At 41.8% G+C, this 16421-nt stretch overlaps 1 protein-coding gene across 1 annotated transcript in view; it reads left to right on the forward strand.

Moving 5' to 3' along the window:
- Positions 1-16421, forward strand: part of dcaf5 (ddb1 and cul4 associated factor 5) — a 141601-nt gene that overhangs the window by 110231 nt on the left and 14949 nt on the right. The window contains exon 7 of the mRNA XM_086003577.1: positions 7778-7844. Coding sequence (XP_085859703.1) covers positions 7778-7844 — 67 coding nt within the window. The remainder of the gene's footprint in view (positions 1-7777; positions 7845-16421) is intronic.

The raw sequence follows: 16421 nt of genomic DNA on the forward strand, positions 1-16421 counted from the left end.
GATCGGTCCTAGGACCCCAGCTATTCACAATATATATTAATGATCTAGACGAGGGAACTAGATGTAATATCTCCAAGTTTGCAGATGACACAAAGCTGGGTGGGTGTGTGTGCTGTGTGGAGGATGCCGAGAAACTCCAGTATGATTTGGACAGGTTGGGTGATTGGGCAGATGCAGTATAATGTGGATAATTGCGAGGTTATCCACTTTGGTGGCAAAAACAGGAAGGCAGATTATTATCTGAACGGCAATAGATTGGGAGAAGGGGAAGTGCAACGAGACCTGGGTGTCCTTGTGCACCAGTCACTAAAGGGAAGCATGCAGATGCAGCAGGCGGTTAAAAAGGCAAATGGTATGTTGGTCTTTGTAGCGAGGGGATTAGAGTACAGGAACAAGGATGTCTTGCTGCAGTTGTACAGGGCCTTGATGACACCACATCTTGAGTATTGTGTCCAGTTTTGGTCGCCTTATCTGAGGAAGGATGTTCTTGCCATGGAGGGAGTGCAGCAAAGATTCACCAGACTGATACCTGGGATGGCAGGAATGATGTATGAGGAGAGATTGGGTCGATTGGGCTTGTACTCGCTGGAGTTTAGAAGTATGAGAGGGGATCTCATTGAAACTTATAAAATTCTAACAGGACTAGACAGACTAGATGCAGGAAGGATGTTCCCGATGGCGGGGGAGTCCAGAACCAGGGGTCACAGCCTAAAGATGAGGGGTAAGCCATTTAGGACAGAGATGAGGAGGAATTTCTTCACCCAGAGAGTGGTGAACCTGTGGAATTCTCTACCACAGAAGGCAGTTGAGGCCAATTCATTAAATATATTCAAGAAGGAGTTAGATATATTTCTTAAGGCTAAAAGGATCAAGGGATATGGGGAGAAGGCAGGGACAGAGTAATGAATTTGGATGATCAGCCATGATCTCATTGAATGGCGGAGCAGGCTCAAGGGGCCGAATGGCCTACTCCTGCTCCTATCTTCTATGTTTCTATGTACTAAAACAAAAGCGTAACACTGCGGATGCTGGAAATCTGAAATAAAAACAGCAAAGCACACCCTCCACTACATCCCTGCTAAAAATGCTGTCTGGTTCCCTGCTCTTCCACTCCCAAGTAAATGTAGTTGTAAAGTTAAAAGCTTTTCCCATCATTGGTGATAAACTGTGATTGCTTCACTATGTTTAGGGCTCTTTGTAAACTGTTGCAAAATTCATCTGCCACATTGGCAGCGATTTTAAGCTTAAATGCCTTCCCCAGAGTTTTGAGTAAGTCCTCCTTTTGACACGTTACAGGGGTTTGTTCCAATAGGGTGTGTTTAGTTGAACCTTTTGCTATTGGAGAAGGGGATGTGATTGCTGAAACTGACTAGTTTCCTACCAGTTCAACAGTTGAATTTTTGTTACTACTGATAAAGGCCCAAAATCACAAATGGAAATAACATCCTGAAGTAATTACACTTTACGGACAACACTGAGAGCAAAGGAATAAAGCATCCACATTCCAAAATGATTGATTATGCCATATATAAGGAAGAGGAAATTGCTTGGGGGGGGGGGGGGTTAGGAAATGTTTTTTTAAAAAGAAAAGACAAAACAGAAACCACGTTTTGTAAAAACAACTACTTGCATTTATATATCATCTTTAGTAAAGAAAAATGTCCCACGGCACTTTATAGAGGTGTAATCAGAAATGGACACCATGATAAGGAAGATGGGGTGACCCGAAGCTTGGTGAAAGAGGTGGGTTTTAGGAAGGGTCTTCAAGGAGTTGGCGAGGCGGAGGGGTTTAGGGAAGGAACGTGGGTCCTAGGTGATGGTGCTGCTGCCAATGGTGGGGGTATGTACAAGAGGCCAGTGTCCAAGGAAAGGAGATTTCGGATGAGGGTTGTAGGGCTGAAGGAGGGGTGAGACCATGAAGGGATTGAAACACAACCATGAGAAATTTAAATTGGAGGTGTTGAGGGGCTGGTTGCCCGTATATGTTATGAAGGACAGGAGTGATAAGTGAGCGGGACTTGGTGCGGGAAGCTTATGGAGGCAGGGTGTGGGATGCAGGCCAGCTGAGCATTGGAATAGTTGAGTCTGGATGTGACAGAGGCATAAATGAGGGTATTGGCAGCAGATGGATTGAGGTAGGGGCTGAGCCGGGTGATCTTAAACAGGTGGAAGTCGGCAGTCTTTGCGATGGAGGCCGGAAGCTTAGCTCAGGACCCAATCGGACACCAAAGTTGTAAACGGTCTGGTTCAGCCTGAGACAATGGCCGGGAGGGGAATGGAGTGGGTGGCAAGGGTATGGAGCTTGTGGCTGGCCGAGTAGAATCATAGAATCTTACAGCACAGAATGAGGCCAATTAGCCCGTCGTGCCTGTGCCGGCTCTTTGAAAGAGCTGTCCAATTTAGTCCCACAGCTCAGCTTTTTCTCCATAGTCCTGCAAATTAGTTCTCTTCAAATAAAGGTCTTACTAGAAGACATAGTTCAATATTCAGAGCCAACCTCAGTTGTGTGGGGTTTGGTGACTATTGGAGAAAATAATTTAAATCTTGCTGCTTATTTTTTATTAGGTTTTATAACTAGATGCTCTTGTACCAAATGACAATAGGCAAGTGGCAATTTACTTGATTATTTCTGCACAACTTATTTTGATGCTGATGAAAAGCACAATTATTTACTACATGGTTCAGTTTGAAATGTAGTGGCCAATGTGCATGTTCTTTTAATTGGTGTACACCAGACTTTCACAAATTATTTTTTAAATGTACTTTCTCTTTATGGGTATGGGTCATGGTCAAGAAAATAGACTTGACATTGTTTACAAGTCGGCCCCTGGGGAACAAGTAGTGGAAACCTCAGTCGCACAGCAAAATGAGCATGGAACTTCTCAATAAATTCCAGGCTTTTACCAACATTGTCTCCAGGTTTATCTATATCAAAAGGAATGCCATTTTTACCACTGTCATGAGTGATGAAACTTACAGTAAGAATTTGAGGAAACTAATTCAGCTCCCAGTAAATGCTAGTGTTTGGGTCGCAGGCATCACTGACAAGAGTCAGGAAGCTAGAATCTAAAATTGTTACGGTTTGAAGTAGACAAATAGCAGTCAAATCTTGTATATTCTGCGATCAAATATATCATCATCACTAATGCCTGCTTATGTTAAATAATGCTTATATATTAAATTTAAATGTTTCTCCATCCTCCTTCGTCTGCCTCCCCTGCCGGAATAACATTCTGGAGGGGAGGAAACTTATGTTCTAGCATTATTGCTCAATTAACACAATTAATTTTAAATTATCTATCAAACCAAAATACTTCCTCCTCAATCCTTATCCTTTGCTCTTGTTGGAACTTTTCTCTACCTCACAGATTAGTTTCTTGTCTAAACCAATGGGATATTTTATTCCTCTTTCTGGGTTTAGATTCTACTGGTTCAAGTTCATGTCATTGTTTTTCACAGAGGAGTAGTTTAATTTCAGGCAGTGCAAGAAAAGGCCCACTTGCTACCACCTTAGTTAGTTATCTCCCTCCCCTCCCACCAACAACTGCTACCATCATTACATGCTGATTCCAGCTGAAAATGGCATGGTGAGAACCATTTGTGTTCCCTATTAAAGCATGGCTGACTGGAAGTGTTAGTACAGGGTACGTGCATCGATGGTGATAAATTGCTCCTGCAAGAAGTTATATTTGATGGTATTGTCATCAAATTTAACCTTTGACCTGTGGCTCCAACGCCCTTGTGTCTGATCTCAGAAGCTTAATTAAAAACAAGCTCAGTACTTGGATGGAGAAAACTGGCTCGCGGCTGTTTTTATCTCTCCTGTCACTGAGCACGCGGAGGACTCTGTCAGTGATGCCTGTGACTCTGTCAGTGATGCCCATTTCCTGGGAGCTGAATTCGTTTCATCAAATACTTACTGTTTAAGTTTCACTGCACAGCACTCATTACAGTGGTAAAAAAATGGCATTAGATCCATAATCCTGATCTTGTTTTCTTCTTCATAACAACCAAAATAATTAAAGTTTCAACAGGAAAACCAAATCACTACTTACATTTTTCAGTTGAAAATAAACTGTTATTTTTAATCAATGATGTGCAAGTCTTTTTCTATTTGGATTACTGAGGGAGGGTAAAACACTTGGGCACATTCCTTTTGATATAGATAAACCTGGAGACAATGTTGGTAAAAGCCTGGAATTTATTTGTGAGTTCCATGCTAATTTTGCTGTTGGAATGAGGTTTCCACTACTTGTTCCCCCGGGTCGACAGCTTGTTCACTAATGTTTGACTTGAGTTAGAGCTACTGCGTACAATCTGAGTACATGGGATGCCCATGTGACTAGCTCATCATTTAATCGCAATGGTTATGGTCAGCGTGCTATGTAAAACTTGGATGGAGTTCCTCCAATGGGAAAATTGCGTGTGGTTTTGAGTCATACAGATCAGGAAGGAATCTGGTTTGATCCCATCTCTGCTTGGGTAGCTAATGGCTGCTTTTGTGGTCCAAGAAGGTTATGGGAGAGCAACATTATGGGTGCTGCTTTCTCACATTTACAGTGGGCCACTCTGCATGTAGACTGGCTGTGAATTTAATCTGGGCATCTCTGCATGTAGAATGGCTGTCACTGGCCAGTGTGCTTGGGTGAAGTACTGGTTTTGTGACATCACTCTAAAAGGCTCCCACATTGAATCTGGACCTGCAGTTATACTGGAGCGTGCAAGACTAGCATTGCTGTGAAGTGTTTTCACTGCAATTACTATTCTGTATGCATTGCAACATTTTGTCCCTTGCTCTCTCACTGCAGCTTGCAATGACTTACATTAGCATTAAATGTAATTACTTTTCTGTTTTTTAATATCTTTTGAGTTTGCTGTGGCCAGGAATTTTACTCTACATTTGAAAAGCAGAATTTATTTCAGAATGTTACTCTGTTTTCTGTCCATTAACCAATCCTCAATCCGTGCTAATATATTATCCCCATTACCATGAGTCCTAATTTTGTGTAATAACCTATCGAATACATTTTGAAAATCAAAATACACTACATCCACTGGTTCCATCTTATCCATCCTTCTTGTTACATCTTCAAAAAACTCTAACAGATTTGTCAAACACAATTTCCCTTTCATAAAACCATATTGACTGTGCCTAATCATATTATGATTTTCTAAGTGCCCTGTTACCCCATCCCTAATAATAAATTCTAGCATTTTGCCTACTAATGTCAGGCTAACTGGCCTATAGGTCCCCATTTTTTCTCTTCCTCCTTTCTTAAATAGTGGGGTTATGTTTGCTACTTTCCAATCCTTGGGGACTGTTCTAGAAACCACCCATGTTAACTGATATTGTTAAAGGTCCCTTCTCCTCTCATACTGTCCCCCTCTCTTTCAAAACAGTCATCATCACCCCCTCAGTCCTTGCAAAATAATGCACCATTACCAACCTCCCTTTCCTCTCAAGTCCTTGAATGTGTTGTTGCATCCCAAATCCAGAGTCCTCTTTTCCCCCAGTTCCATGTTTGAATCTTTCCAATCCACAGCACTGAAACGGCCTTAATCAAAGTTACAAATGATATCCTCTGTGACTGTCACCGTGGTGCATTTTCACTCCTCATTTTCCTTAACGTCTGTTGCCTTTGATATGAACAATCCTGATATCATTGCCCGACCCCTCTCCTCTTATCCAGCTCGGTGGGATTGCCCTTTCTTGTTTCCTCTCTTGCCTATCAAATTGTAGCCAGAGCATCTCCAGCAATGGCTTCTCATCCTGTCCCCACACCATTAGCTCAGGAGTTCCCCAACAATCCTCCTCTGACCCCATATACTCTCCATTACCAAATAAGACCACCTACTAGCACCTTCGTAACATCGCCTGTCTCTGCCCCTGACTCACTCCATCTGCTTCTGAACACCTCATTTATGCCCTTCTCTCCAAACTTGATTATTCCAACGTTCTGCTGGCCAGCTCCCCATCCTCCGTGTTCTTTAAACTTCAGCTCATCCAAAACTCTGCTACCCATATTCTATCTCGCACCAAGTCCTGCTCACCCATCACTCCTGTCCTTGCTATGCTACTTGGGCTCCAAGACCTCCAATTTTAAATTCTTATCCTTGTGTTTAAATCCCTTTGTGGCCCGGCCCCATCCTATTTCTGTAACTTCCACCAGCCCTACAACCTTTCCTCAAAATCTCAGTTCCTTTGATTCTGGCCTCTTGTATATTCCTCCCTTTGCCCTACCATTGGTGGCTGTGTCTTCAATGGCCTATGCCCCGCGCTCTGGAATTCCCTTCCTAAACCTCTCCATCTCTCTTTCCTCCTTTTAAGAATCTCCTGATAACCCACCTCTTTAACTAAGCTTTTGGTCATCTGTCCTAATATCCCCTCCTTTAGCCCAGTGTCCATTTTTGTCTGATTACACCTCTGTGAAGCGCCTTGTGTTGTTTTTCCTATGTTAAAGGCGCTATATAAATGTAAGTTTTTGTAGTTTCACCTAATTGCTAATTTATGTGAAGTAATGAAATACACTCTGGAATGTATGTATACTGGATCAAGCAGTTTAGTTTACAGTGATCACATTCTACTGTTGAAAATATTTATCAGTTTGAATTTTTTCCTCAACACAATTAACTTGCATCATGTTTGGCATAGTTGAAAATCTTTGTCCATTTTCTGTGTGATACTTTTGAAACAGGAACTACTTCAGGAATAGAACAGGATTTTTTTTAAATAAATATATTTATGCAACTCTGTAAGCGCACTGCTCTTTCACGAAATCTCAAAGATTCAAGGGATTACAATTTTCATTTGGAAAAACAAGTTGTTGGATTTATCTGCCATAATTAGCTATCATTTTACCAGTTTCACAAGTTGTCTCTTATTTGACATGCTTTTGGTTTTGGATCTTTGCCTGTTGTTTGGTCTGTGTGTTAGCGTAATCTGCATTTAAAGGCTTTGAAAGGATTGCCCTTCTGCATCGTTACAAACTCACCATTTCCATACTGAAGCAGAGATTTGCCCCACTAAAGCCATTTGCACAGATTCCTTCTCTCATTTTAATTCTCTTGTGTGCCCTCATAAGCGTAGGCTGTGTTTGGCAAGGTTCATCTCTTTAATTGCCCTCAGTATTGCCAAATAGAAAGTGAGAATCACTCCTATACTTAATGAAACCCATTTGTGATATTGCACTGATTTGGCAGGCTAGTTCTGTAAAGGAAGTTTATACTTCATTTCAGAAGTCAGGAGTTGGCTTTGTAAAATTCCTGATTTGGAGGTACAATGCAAATACTTCAATAATTTGCAAATAAGCATGTAGGTTATAAGGCAGAGTAGCTTTAACAAACCTGAATGCTAGTATTGGTGCTTTTTTTGTTTGTGATGGGAAAACAGCAGAGCTGAGCTGATACTAATCCAGTTTTCTGTATGTTATTAATCTTTGACCACTGAAACCAGTTCAATTGTTTCAACTGATTGTGCAAGACTTTCTGCTGAAGGAACATTTATAATCAACAACATTTTGGATATAACCAATATGGGGGAGGGAAACCTGAAAACTGCTGGATGGTTTTTAAGCAATTTAACAGAAATTACATAGAATATACAGCACAGAAACAGGCCATTCGGCCCAACTAGTCTGGTGTGCATCGCCTCACATGTTAAAGTTAATTTGCTACTTAACTGCCCAGTCTGCAAGTTTTCTAATAATTTTAATCTTTATAAAATAAACAACCTGGTGGAAGCCTGCATGAATAATGGATGCTTTTCCTTTTGTTCCAGTTCGTCCTATCTGGCTCAGATGACTTTAATCTGTACATGTGGCGCATTCCTTCCAATTTAGAGACAGGTGAGTTATCATGTAGCCTGACCTGATTTATACTGATGTTTTTATCTATCCTTTTATGGTAAATAAGGAATATACAAATGCACTGACCAATACCTCTTCGAAGAGAAATCACAGGCTTCAAATAACTCTGTTATAATGGACATAACACTTTTCCAATGCCTAATTACCAGAACTAATTTGCTTTTGTTTTAAAATTTGATTTCAAAGGTTTTTTAAGTCTGGACTGATGAGATAAGTCTCCTTGGTCTTCCAGCTATAAGGGTCTCATGTGAAGTGAGTTTAGACAGTCTCCTCGTGGTGTTGGTTCAAAGCACAAAACTGCCCATTGTTTAACACTAGCTTGGCAGTCTCACTCTAGCTGTGGGAAATTTAAAAAATCACTCTAGTCCAGTAGGGGGTGCTCTTCTAAGTTTGGGGTTAAGTACATTTTTGGATCTTTTTGGGTGAGGAAACCTTGACCTTGCTCTGACTAATGCCAGATTTAGCAATTTTTAGAAGTTAACAATTAATCAGAAATGAAGAACTGTTCTATTCTCTAATCTACCTTGAGGAACTTAAATATCACCTTCCTCTACCCCTCTCATCCTCGCAAAACAAAATTCCACTTGAGTGTATTTGTTTTGCTACCTGGTCTAATTTCTTTTTACATTGAAATGAGCCCCGTTTATAGAAACTCTGCCCAAGTTGAAAGCAGAACTAGCGCAGTAGAGCATAGGAGGCTTGAACAACTTCATGGTCAACTTCAAGAAGCAAGAAATGGGATACAAACACTGGAACTCCATTAATACACAGCAAAGAGCATGTTGAGTTAGCCTTCAGATAAACCTGTTTCAACTTGTGCTTTCTTCCAATAGATTCCTTTTGTGTTTCATGTACAAGCCAGCTTCCATAGGCGAGTCTGAGCTCCCTATGTAATCTTGGCCTTGGGCACAAGGTATGTTGAATGCAGCATGCCCATGATATATACATTAGAAACCTCATGGATTATACCCTGCAACTTCTGATCTCTGTAAAATTGGCAGAAAATAATGACCGATCAAATGGGTCAGACTGAAGGTGATTGAAACAAGAATAGCATATGGTAGCCTCGAAGCTATGGTACTGGACTAGTAACCGAGAGGTCATTAGTGTCAGCTGTGGCTCAGTTGGCAGCAACCTCGCCTCGGAGTCGGAAAGTTTTTGGGTTCAAGTCCCACTCCAGAGACTTGAGCATAAAAATCTAGGTTGACATTCCAGTGTGGTCCTAAGGGAGTGCTGCACTGTCAGGTGCCGTCTTTCAGGTGAGGCATTGTCTGCTCTCTCAGGTGGACATAAAAGAACCCATTGCACTATTTCAAAGAAGAGCAAAGGAGTTAAACCCCAGTGTCCCGGCCAGTATTTATCCCTCAATCAACATAACAAAAACAGATTATCTGGTCAGTATCACATTGCTGTTTGCGGGAGTTTGCACTGTGTCCAAATTGGCTGCCGCCGCGTTTCCTACATTACAACAGTGATTGCACTTCAAAAAGTACTTCATTGGCTGTAAAGTGCTTTGGGGCATCCTGTGGTCTTTCTTTAAATCTCACCATAGCAAGTTGTGAAATTAAATTCAATAAATTCATGAAAAGTGATCATGAAAACTCCGATTGTTGTAAACAGTTGAACCAGTACAGCAATTCTTGCCAATACTTTGAAACTGTTGCAATGTACAGAATTGAAGTTACTAAACTCCTTGAATACTCTGCAGTAACCTTTTTGGACCACATGTCCTTGATGATAAAACTTTTTATGAGAGAGACAATTCAGAGTCCCAATAAACTCTGACCTATGTCAGAAGGGAACTGGAGAAGCAAAATACTGCGGATGCTGGAAATCTGAAATAAAAACAGAAAATGCTGGAAATACTCAGCAGGTCAGGCAGCATCTGTGGAGAGAGAAACAGAGTTAACGTTTCAGGTCAATGACCTTTTGTCAGAACTGGAGAATCTGGACTGCTGGTCTGATTATATGCTTCTCTTTCCTTTGAAGATAAACTGGTACAAAAGGAGGATTTAAAAATGACACCTTCACAATTAATTAAAACTGTCAATCAAAAATAGATTTCAATGGCGTCAGGGCATCCTCTCAGAATCCTGACCAACAATTCAATCGTATTCAGGACAAAGCAAAATTGAAAATGCTGTTTGCTTGACATCCTAACATCCTAATGGAACAATTGCAAAGGCCACAGCCCAAGTAAATGCAGTTGATAGCTTGGTGATCAATATTGATTATTTCTGTCACCTTGGTTGGCTTGCATCCTTTAACATAAACAGAGGTGCCATCACCTGCACGTTAGTCTTGGCTCAGTCGTAGCTTCTGAAATTTACTCCAGAAATGTAAGTACTTCATCTAGGCTGACACTTCAGTGCAGTACTGAGGAAGTGCTGCAATGTTGGAGGTGCTGCGTTTCGGATGAGATGTTAAACCTGGGCCCCGTCTGTTCTCTCAAGTGGTTGTGAAAGGTCCCATTGTACTATTTGAAGAAGGGGAGTCCTCCCCGGTGTTCTGGCCAAAATGTATCCCTCAACCAACATCACTAAAACAGATACAAAAGCAAAATACTGCGGTTGCTGGAAATCTGAAATACAAACAGAAAATGCTGGAAATACTCAGCAGTTCAGGCAGCATCTGTGGAGAGAGAAACAGAGTTAACGTCTCAGGTCAATGACCTTTCGTCAGAACTCTTTTTGTCAGAAAGGTCATTGACCTGAAACGTTAACTCTGTTTCTCTCTCCACAGATGCTGCCTGACCTGAGTATTTCTGTTTTTATTTCACTAGAACAGATTATCTGATCATCATCATTTTTATGATGTTGGTGGGACCTTGCTGCGCAGTTTGGCTGTTGCATTTCCCTACATTACAACAGACACTTTGGGATGTCCTGAGGTTGTGAAAGGTGTGCTATAAATGCAACTACATTCTTTTTCTTTGCATCGTCGATAGGTTTATGTATTTCCCATCTTCTCTGCATAGAAATAAATACAGATGGATTTCCTGGAAAACCGATAGATTATTATTTTTAAATTGTTATAATACAGGCAAATGACAATTCCAAATAAATATATATTGTAGAAGTTTTTTTTAATCTGAAACAAAGCAGTCAAATATATATATATATATTTAGCTCCTTGAGAGATTTAAAACTGATTGACTGACTTAAGTTTACCATAATTTAAATGTTAAGATTGCTCTCTAGATATTTTAAAATATCTGTTTTGGCAACATATTTTGCTTGCTGATTATAACTTTGAACTTAACTGCTGCAAGTGACAGTGTGACATTACTGTTGGGGTTCTTGTCCTAAAGCAGTTTTATGATGTGAACGTTTGGTTTTTCTAATCATGTTTATTTCAGCTGTGCAGGTGGAGAAGCTTCGAATGTTTTACAAGCGCGTTTGATGAGATAAAGGCCATGGCATTTGAAGTGTCAGTGTTGCAGAAATCGACTATATTTGATTTTTGTCCAGTGGTGTTTTGAGCATTAAGCTTTTGAAATTTGTTAGTTAAAGGTACCAACTGGTAAGGAAGATTGGTAATTAGATACTTTTTTGCTCGGGCCTAGCATCCCGTAATGTGCTTGAGAGCAGCCTGTATTAGCCTAGTCTCATGTTGGGCCGGATGGTGCACCATGTTAACAATGCTGGCTGTTATTAATGTGCTAATCGGCCAGCAAGGTCAGGGAATTAAGAGATACGCCGTGAGTTGCTGGTCGATTTAAGTCACTCTGCTGTTTCCTTTGCGCAAATGATATCTCGCCCTTAGCCTCAATTTAAAGTTTTTTAATTTTTTCACTTTTCCTTTCCATTCTGTCTTTTTTTTCTCTCTCTCTTAATCCAATCTTTCTTTCCCTCCATTTCTCTTTCTGTACCTGATTTGACTCTTAATTCACCCTCTGTTTCTTTCTCGATCCTTAAATCTCATTGGTTAAGGAGATAGACTTCCAGCAAGTCATGTTGTAAATTATTTTTTGAGGTGAAGGGTCTGGGAAAATGTCTTAACAGGGCACACTGCAAGATCCGGCCCCGCTCCAGCAAGATCCGGCCCATGATGCTTTTTCTGATAGCCTTTGAATAATGTAAATTGATAATCAGCTGTAATTCAAAATTTTGTGTTTGTATGCATTTGCTGCCAATTTTTTCCATTACCGATGTCAATGTCCACATGTATAATAGAACTGTTTATATAAACTTGTCATGCTGTAATTACACTTTCTTGCCAATGGAGACACTACATCATCACCATCAGCAGGAGAGCATATTTACAGTGTGACAACTTTCCATTGGCAGTTTCTATTGTAAATGTGGACACAAGAATTTATAATGGAAATATAAAAATAAGGACCTAATTATGATATGGAAACTGAATTATATCTGTGCATCCTAGTCCAGTTATTCCTTGCCACCTAACCACTTAATCTAAAAGACTACACTTGGTCTTGACTCTCTCTGTGCAATACCACAGGAGACTGACGAGATATAAGTGAAAAATTATGCTGCTTGGCAGTGTCTATTTTCCATGATTGCAGAAATGCAACTGGTGTTCTTAGGCAGTCCCTCGGAACCGAGGATGACTTGCTTCCACACTAAAAATGAGTTCTCAGGTGACTGATGAGTCCAATGCGGGACATACAGTCTCTGTTACTGTTGGGGTTGTCCATGAGGGTCCTGACGCTCCAGGTCCCGAACTTCATTTTCAAGGTTGGAAGATGCCTGGCCGTTGCACACCAGCTACCACACGGGCTTGACAGAGCAAGGTCTTGGTCCAATGGCAAGGGGATCCAAGACGTTTGGAGACCAGGCTCTGCTACAACGGCCTAGTACACACACACGTAGGCCATTCGACCCCTCGAGCCTGCTCCGCCATTCAATGCGATCATGGCTGATCATGCAAATTCAGTACCCGGTCCCTGCTTTCTCCCCATAGCCCTTGATTCCTTTAGCCTTAAGAAATATATCCAACTCCTTCTTGAATATATTTTATGAACTGGCCTCCACTGCCTTCTGTGGTAGAGAGTTCCACAGGTTCACCACTCTCTGGGGGAAGAAATTCCTCCTCCTTTCCTTCCTAAATGGCCTACCCTTTATCCTTAGACTGTGTCCCCTGGTTCTGGACTCCCCGACCATCGGGAACATCCTTCCTGCATCTAGTCTGTCCAGTCCTGTCAGAATTTTATAAGTTTCAATGAGATCACCTCTCATTTTTCTAAATTCCAGCGAGTACAAGCCCAATCGACCCAATCTCTCCTCATACGTTATTCCGGCCATCCCAGCTATCGGCCTGGTGAATCTTCGTTGAACTCATTCCATGGCAAGAACATCCTTCCTCAGATAAGGCGACCAAAACTGCACACAATGCTCAAGATGTGGTCTCACCAAGGCCCTGTACAAGTGCAGCAAGACATCCTTGTTCCTGTACTCAAACCCTCTCGCTACGAAGACCAACATACCATTTGCCTTCTTAACCGCCTGCTGCACCTGCATGCTTACCTTCAGCGACTGGTGCACAAGGACACCCAGGTCTCGTTGCACTTCCCCTTCTCCCAATCTATTGCCATTTAGATAATCTGCCTTCCTGTTTTTGCCACCAAAGTGGACAACCTCACATTTATCCACGTTATATTGCATCTGCCATGTTTCTGCCCCATCACCCAACATGTCCAAATCATCCTGGAGTTTCTCCGACATCCTCCTCACAGCACACACGCCCACCCAGCTTTGTGTTGTCTGCAAATTTGCAGATGTTACATCTAGTTCTCTTGTCTAGATCATGAATATATATTGTGAATAGCTGGGGTCCAAGGACCGATCCCTGCAGCACCCCACTAGTCACTGCCTGCCACTCGGAAAAAGACCCGTTTATTCCAACTCTTTGCTTTCTGTCTGCCAACCAGTTCTCTATCCAAGTCAATACCTTGCCCCCAATCCCATGTGCCTTAACTTTACACGCTAATCTCTTATGCGGGACCTTATCGAAGGCCTTCTGAAAGTCCAGATGCACCGCATCCACTGGTTCTCCCTTATCTATTTTACCAGTTACATCCTCAAAAAATTCCAGTAGATTAGTCAAGCACGATTTACCTTTTGTGAATCCATGTTGACTTTGTCCGATCCTGTCACTGTTTTCCAAGTGCTCTGCTATTACATCTTTTATAATGGACTCTAGCATTTTCCCCACTACCGATGTCAGGCTTACCGGTCTGTAATTCCCTGTTTTCTCTCTACCACCTTTTTTGAATAGTGGGGTAACATTAGCTACCCTCCAATCCATGGGTACTGTTCCAGATTCCATCGAATGTTGGAAGATGATCAGCAATGCATCTACTATTTCTAGGGTCACTTCCTTAAGTACCCTAGGATGTAGATCATCAGGCCCTGGGGATTTATCGGCCTTCAATCCCATCAATTTCCCTAAAACCATTTCCCTACAAATACTGATTTCTTTCAGTTCCTCCCTTTCATCAGACCCTATGTTCCCCAGCATCTCTGGGAGGTTATTTGTGTCCTCCTTTGTGAAGACAGAACCAAAATATGTATTTAGTTGGTCTGCCATTTCTTTGTTCCCCATTATAAATTCCCCTGATTCTGACTGCAAGGGACCTACGCTTGACTTCACCAATCTTTTTCTCTTCACATATCTATAAAAGCTTTTACAGTCAGTTTTTATGTTCCCTGCAAGCTTACTCTCATATTCTATTTTCCCCTTCTTAATTAATCCCTTTGTCCTCCTTTGTTGAATCCTAAATTGCTCCCAATCCTCAGGATTATTGCTTTTTCTGGCCAATTTATATGTTCCCTCCTTGGATCTTATGCTATCCCTAATTTCCCTTTTTAGCCACGGTTGAGTCACCTTTTTTGTTTTATTTTTATGCCAAACTGGGATGAACAAGTTCTGTAGTTCATCCATGCGGTCTTTGAATGTTTGCCATTGCCTATCCACCGTCAACCCTTTGAGTGACATTACCCAATCAATCCTACCCAACTCGCGCCTCAGACCATCGTAGTTTCCTTTATTTAAATTTAGGACCCTACTTCGCTCTCCATCTTAATGAAGAATTCGATCATATTATGATCGCTCCAACCCAAGGGGCCTCGTACAACAAGATTGCTAATTAATCCTTTCTCGTTACATAATACCCAGTCTAAGATGGCCTGATCTCTGGTTGGTTCCTCGACATATTGGTCCAGGAAACCATCCCGTAAACACTCCAGGAATTCCTCCTCCACAGTATTGTTACTAATTTGGTTAGCCCAATCTATATGTAGATTAAAGTCACCCATGATGACTGCTGTGCCCTTATTGCACTCTTCTTTAATTTCCCTTTTAATGCCATCCCCAACCTCCGCCTTACTGTTTGGAGGTCTATATACCACTCCCGCTAATGTTTTCTGCCCCTTGGTATTTCTCAATTCTACCCATACAGTGAGAACATTTAAGACCAATCCTAAACACAAAACCAAAAAAGGTAGGTATGGAACAAAAATGCTCCATGAACAAAGACAAACTCACACCTGTTTAGGATCTTAGCCAATGTTTTACATTTACAGAAAAACAAATACTAACATCTCAATTAAGTTATTTAGGATATGTGCTACTTATTGTAGAACCCTGCTAAAAGTCTAAGACTGTATTTAACTGTTATTAGATTGTAGCACTGACCAAGTCCACTTCAGTGCATGCTCATCACGGAACATTACATTATAATGATTTAACTGGTGTTGACAGTAATGTCGAACAACACCTGGGACTATTCCATTTTTCGAGCTAAAGAAGATTCATAGAAAGTTGCTTGGTGAATGAGGCTTAACATGGTGAGAATTGTCTCCTCAGTCTTAAATGCATGTAGTTGATTTTCTATGAACTAAAATATAAGGCCATCATTGAGCTGGAATTCAAACTGTATACTTGCTGAGTGTTGGGTTATGTAGTACTGGGTCTCAGTCACCATGACCTGCTCTGTTTCATACAACTTTCTGTTCCCCATTGATGCGCCATCAATTACTCAAAAGACTGAGGTTAAGCGAGTAACAACCAGGCTTTTATTAACTAAAGAATGAAGGTCTTGTCTCGAGTGGTCGACCCGTCCAGAATACTAAGGGACTGGGAGGTAGTCACTTATATACCTGGAATAGTGGGAGGAGTCAGCCGAGGCATGTCCAGACCTGTACCTAGTGGAATACACATACACTTACAGACAGGTATAACAGTGGTTTACCACATTCACCCCTTGTTTAAACATGAGTCCGGCGGGGTGAAGTGTATTTAAAAGTTCGTGTATTGGAGTCTCTCCGGAGGTCTTATCTGCCGCTGTGATCGACGTGGCGACGGCAGGGGTGGTGGAGCTTCCGGCGTCGCGTCCCGTGTAGGCTGGTGCACTGGAGTGTAGTCCTCGTGGGTGACGGGCTCAGGCGTGCCGGCTGCTGGGGTTGGATATAGGGTCGTTGGCGGGGGGGGGGGGGGGGGGGGGGGTGGTAATGGGTAGTGGGTTACAGCGGTCCCCGAAGGTGCGAGGTCTCGTATGGAGACTGTGTCCTCCCGCCCGTCCGGGTAAGCAAT

The sequence above is a fragment of the Somniosus microcephalus genome, chromosome 12 (assembly GCF_052327205.1).
Source record: "Somniosus microcephalus isolate GS21.2 chromosome 12, FLI_Smic_1.0, whole genome shotgun sequence".
Classification (NCBI taxonomy): Eukaryota; Metazoa; Chordata; class Chondrichthyes; order Squaliformes; family Somniosidae; genus Somniosus; species Somniosus microcephalus.